This window comes from Vipera ursinii (assembly GCF_947247035.1).
Source record: "Vipera ursinii genome assembly, chromosome: 4".
Classification (NCBI taxonomy): Eukaryota; Metazoa; Chordata; class Lepidosauria; order Squamata; family Viperidae; genus Vipera; species Vipera ursinii.
Genome location: NC_139514.1, coordinates 59,845,245 through 59,851,023, shown reverse-complemented (window position 1 = coordinate 59,851,023; position 5,779 = coordinate 59,845,245). Strand labels below are relative to the sequence as shown.

General features: G+C 40.9%; 1 protein-coding gene across 1 annotated transcript; it reads left to right on the top strand.

Moving 5' to 3' along the window:
• Positions 1-102: 102 nt before the first annotated feature.
• On the top strand, positions 103-5,238 carry XK (X-linked Kx blood group antigen, Kell and VPS13A binding protein; the record flags this gene model as incomplete). Its single annotated transcript, XM_083362908.1, has 3 exons — positions 103-347; positions 2,242-2,504; positions 4,409-5,238. The coding sequence occupies 3 exons, from the start codon at positions 103-105 to the stop codon at positions 5,236-5,238; spliced, it is 1,338 nt and encodes a 445-aa protein (XP_083219034.1).
• Positions 5,239-5,779: the final 541 nt, after the last annotated feature.

Genomic DNA, 5,779 nt, shown 5'->3' with positions numbered 1-5,779 from the left:
AGGCCTCCGCTGCGGGTCTGCCTGCCACGGCATCCTCCTTCCCTTGCATCCCCCTAAGCCGCCGGTTGGCCTGTTGGTGGGCAGGCCGCAAAAAAAGGGGCCATGAAATTCCCGGGCTCCGTCCTCGTCTCGCTGTTCCTCTTCGTGGCCGAGACGGCGATCGCCTTGTATCTGAGCAGCACCTACCGCTCGGCTGGTGACCGCATTTGGCAATCGCTGACTCTCCTCTTCGCTCTCTTGCCTTGCATCCTGGTCCAGTTCAGCCTCGTCTTCATCCACCGCGACCTCAGCCGGGACAGGCCGTTGGTGTTGCTGCTCCACATCCTGCAGCTGGGACCCATTGTCAGGTGGGTGGGACGGTGGCTCCACCGAGGAGGAATCCCAAGGCTGGGCTCTTCTCCCGAGGGCCCTTCAAGATGAATGAGGTGCCCTTGTTCGCGAATGGCACCAACCCAGGACAACAAGTTGTTACACGCTGCACAGAATGGCACCGTTGGTGAGGGGGTCCTGGCTCTATGACTCGGGATGAATCCATTGCTATAGGGAAGTAGGTGGTCGGACACCTACAGCAAATAAAGAGCTTGCTCTTTGATACATCGGTAAAGCCTATTCTCCTTTTAGCTGTCTGAGAATCTTTTTTTTAAAAAAAATCATTATAAAACCAACTTGATATGGTGTGTTAATAAATCCTTCCTTTGAATGAACTAAAGTCGATATGAATGTTTCTCAATGTTGGCAACTTCAAGTCTCTGGAAATGGGATGCATAAAGAGAAATAGTGATTTAACTTTTAGCTAATCATTGTTTCTTGTATGCAATAAGTGCTTGGTCCTGAATGGCTCCAGCCCATGATAACAAGCTGTCACACACTTCATGGAATGGTACGATTGGCTAGGGAGCCCTGGGCCTTTAACTCACAATGTAAAATATTAAAATTCAAAATTATCATTTGACTATCGGGATATGAGGATTTTTAAAAGAATCAAGAATTTTAAGCCTCTCTGGCACCAATATGGTCTGTAGTATATAAATATAGTTTGTATATATAAAATATAAATATAATACACTCTACATGGAAAACGCCCTCGAAAAGTTGGTTCAAAATGTAGCAGCTGCATGGTTCTGTGCAAGTCTAGATTAGCACACATCACCTCTCTTGTGGAAATTGCACTGATTGTTGATTTGCTTCTGGATCCAATTCAAGCTGCTGCTTATCACATTTAAAGCCCTACATACCTTAGGGCCAGGTTATTTGAAAGACCCTATTTCCCAATTATATCTATCCAGCCCACCAAATCAGGGAGGCAGGGTATGATATGGGTCCCTTAAATCAAGACGGTCCACCTTGTGGGACCAACTATAAGGGCCTTTTCTATGGTGGCTCTGTATCTTTGAAACATCATCCCTAAGGTGATAACACTCGCAGCCCTCTTCTTATTCTTCTGAAAACATAGTTTTCCCAGTGGGCCTCATGATCCAGGCTAGTATGGAGCCCATCGGGTGGTGGGCTGTTTGAATGTTGGCACCAGGGGCGAGGGGGTGTATTGGGTTTTGTTTGGGGGGTTTATTCCTTTAACCCGCCTAGCATCACCGCCAGAGAGTTGGATGGCAATATAAAATTATCAATAAATCATGCAGAGTACTGTGAGATACGTGTGGTATGGGTTTAAGGTTTTTCACTGTCTTTGAGTCAGCTTTGACTCATGGTGAGTGTCTCAACCAGTCCCTACAGGTTTCTTGGTAACATTTTTCAGAAGATGTTTCCTATTGTCTCCTTCCTAGGACCTTGGGAGCGTGATTGACCAAAGATCACCCAGCTGGCTTTGTGACAAAGGCTGGACTAGAACTCACAGTCTACTGGTTTCTAGCCTGGTGCATTAACCATTACGCCAAAGTGCTTCTCAAGATATGTGTTGGGCTATGTAAATTCAGTAATGCTGAAAGTGGATCATATTAGCATGTAACATATTAAGAGAAGGAAACTTTTTTCTAAACAATCTCTTCCCATAGGGGTGTTTAGAATATGCTGGATGTTCACATAAGATACGTAGTGCTATTACTTTGCTCTATTGTATGATCCGTAATTTTAATAATCTTAAGTGTGAGTTAGCTGATTGGTGTCTATACAGATTGACTTAGGGAGTGACAGTGGGGAAATAAATGCACATGCGATCCATTACACTTTTGAAATATGTGATAGAAATAGATGGTTGTGATAGTTTCTCTTGTTTGTTCCTTCCAGGTGCATGGAAGTTTTTTATATTTACTTTCATGCAGGTAGAGTGGAAGAGCCTTATGTCAGTATCACTAAGAAAAGACAGATGCCAAAAGACGGACATTCAGAAGAAGTTGAGAAGGAAGTAGGCCAGGCAGAGGGGAAGCTGTTTACACACAGATCTGCATTTAGTCGAGCATCAGTGATTCAAGCTTTCCTAGGATCTGCACCTCAGCTAACACTTCAACTTTACATCTGTGTCCTGCAACGAGAGATCACAGTAGCTAGAAGTACGTACAACTGTTTTTTCTCTATTTATGTTTCAGCAAATGCTTTGAGAAGGGAATTGTGGGTAAGTCTCTTTCTCTCTTTTTAGAAAGGTTCAGAAAAATGGTTAAAAGAAGTTATTGTGGTGTGACTAACTTGACATATGTTGTCAGCAACATTTGCAGGCGGTTGGTGCCATCATAATATTTACCAACGTTGTAGGTGCCAATGCTTTTAAAACAAATATTACATACTAAAATAAAATAAAAATGACTGCAATCTCAGATATTAGATGGCTAGAATTTTAAATTCTTTTCAAAGTATTTTTTTTCCCACCTGAGACTACCAACTGAGAGCATTGTGCCACTCAAAGGTACCTCCAACAAAGAGATTTTCAAGTAGAATGATTGATAGGGGCTTAATTGCATATATTTGCATCAAGTCACCATTTGCTTAAACATGGCTTACTGACAAAAAACATTTGTTAGATTTATTTCACACAATAAGCAATAAACCATACTTTATAATCATAATGTCTGTATTCACAGAACTCACTAAACTGAAGCCAAGTAAACCACATTATTTAGAGTTACCTTGTGGTAAGATGGGTGATCTTGTAATATTGTGATACATCTGAATGACATCTATATAAATATAACAGACCAGGGCTTTTTTCCTCATAGAACGCTCAGAATGGAGTTCCGGCACCTTTTTTGGATGGAACCTTGTAGGGTAGGCAAGGCGGGTTGTATGACACATGTGAGTTCCGGCACCTTTTTCTTTTACAAAAAAAGCACTGTAACAGACTATCTAAGAGAGTGGACAGCCATTTGTCTAAAATTGTATAGTAAAATGGGTCTCCTGCTCGAGCAGGAGGTTGGACTAGACTAGAGGATCTCTGAGGTCCCTGCCAACTTTGTTATTCTATGTTCTGTCTGTGCGTAAAGGACCCTTGAATCATCCTCCTACCAGCCAGCTGTTATATGGTTATTTTCAAACAGGATACAAAGCTCTTGGAAAGGCGTACTAACATCTTCAAAAAGAGCCTAAATAACAGTTGATGGGCAGTGAGAATAGGCAGCCATTTTACCACGCTCAATCCTACTGCTGGTAGGTGTTAAAACATGCTTCTATTAAGAAGAGGAACCCGAATAGCAGCTGACTGGTAGGGGACAGACTTCACAATTTAATGTAAAGAGATTTGGAGGATTGCTGAGGTGTGAGCATGATGTTTCTCTCAAGCCCTAAATAGCTAAAATATGAAGTGCTTGACTGATCTTTTCAACCTCCCTTTGTGTACATAATGGCTTTACATATTATGGTATGCCATAAAGCAGTGTGTTTTGTTTTGGCTCAGCACCATAGTACAGGTTGTTCTTACTTAACAACCACAATTAGGACCAGCAACTCAGTTGTTAAGCAAAGTAGTTGCTAAATGGAACTGCAACTGTCCTTATGATCTTACTCAGCTTTTCTTTATTTTAAAGACCTGTGAATTGTAACAGTGAGGATGGGTCATAAAGTTCCTTTTTTCATCACTGTTACAATTTGATGAACACTGTACAGCCGACCTTTGTGGCTTATAAGCAATAGTCTATATCCTTTCTGCGAGGTTAATAAATAAAAGTTGATAATTAAGAAAGTTGTGGTTTTGTGTAATGCATTGGCCAGTCATTCAGAAAAATAGTGCAGGGTTTCTAGTATTATTTTACATAGGTTTTTGTGCTTATTTTTGTAGCTTTTCTGGGAAAAATATTTTTCCAGCACTAGAAATAAGTAAAAGAGGCCTGGGAAACTGCTTTATTTAGGAAAGATAATATTTTAATGCTCTGTATGGTTTTTAATTTCCAATATAGTCCCATTCCTGCAGTTTGGATAGTGCTGTTTTTTTTTAAAACCTATTGTTTGTCATATTTATTTTTCCAAGGTATCTTCATGGTTCTTTCCCTCCTGTCAATTGTGTATGGAGCACTGCGATGCAATATTTTGGCCATTAAGATCAAGTATGACGATTATGACATCAGTGTGAAACCTGCTGCCTACCTTTGCATTTTCCTCTGGAGGAGCTTTGAGATTGCAACGAGGGTGATAGTCCTTGTCCTCTTCAGTTCAGTTCTTCAGATCTGGATCCTGCCTGTGGTGCTGGTGAATTTTTTTGCTTTTTTCTTTCATCCTTGGATTCAGTTCTGGCAAAGCAAGTGTACTCTGCCAGAAAACATAGAGAAGGCCTTGAGCAAAGTAGGCACCACCATTGTCTTATGTCTCCTCACTTTCCTGTATGCCGGCATCAATATGTTTTGCTGGTCTGCAGTGCAGCTGAAGCTTAATGATTCTGATTTAATTGACAAATCCCCAAACTGGAGTAGGCTGGCTTTGTACTATTTGCTGAGGTTCTTTGAGAATGCTTTTCTCTTACTAATGTGGTACACATACAAGACAGATGTGTACACATACGTATGTGCTCCAATGCTGTTCTTGCAACTGCTCATTGGCTACTGCATAGCTGTGCTTTTTATGCTTGTGTTTTACCAGTTCTGCCATCCATGCAAGAAGCTTTTTTCTTCCAATATTTATGAAGGATTGGTCATATGCTTCAAGTTTTTTTGTCATGTCTGCAAACCTCTGACATCTAGCAACTCTGTAGAAAAGGAGAACTTGAAATCCCCAGAGAATACTGAAAATGCTGCCCAGCCTAGTTACAAGGCAAATGAATCCCAAAATGGAAGCACTCAGCAGAGTGTATCTTCTAATGCATAGAGAGGGTATCTGAGTCTCACAAGACCCTGCAAAGAATAGTACTTCAGACCTTCTTTTGCTCATAAAACAGGTATAATAAATGGGATGTGTCGACATTATATCTTAGCCAATGTTTGTAGGTTTATCGTATGCAATGAGTTTGTACAAAGGTTTCTCCTTTCAAAGCTCTTGTGCTTATTATGATAGAAAGCATGTTTTCCTAGCAAGTTGTTGCAACTTTGGTTTGATTGTGCAGAAAGTGTGTAGGTAATGAAATGCCAACCACGCTTAGCTACAGATTGTGATTATTGGGATTATGTAATTCACAGAGCCGTGTCCAGATGCTGACAGATCAAACACTTTGCCCCAGTGGGCTTCTCCGACCTAGCTCATGTAATATGACAATGCATTGACCAAGTAACTTACTCAAGAAACATTCTAGGATTAAAAAGTGTAATAGAAAAGGAAGGGGAAAAAACATCATGGACCTATTTGTTGTATCAGGGACATTCCAAACAAATCTTATTTCATTCCTTGACAAAGTAACTAAATTAGTGGACCA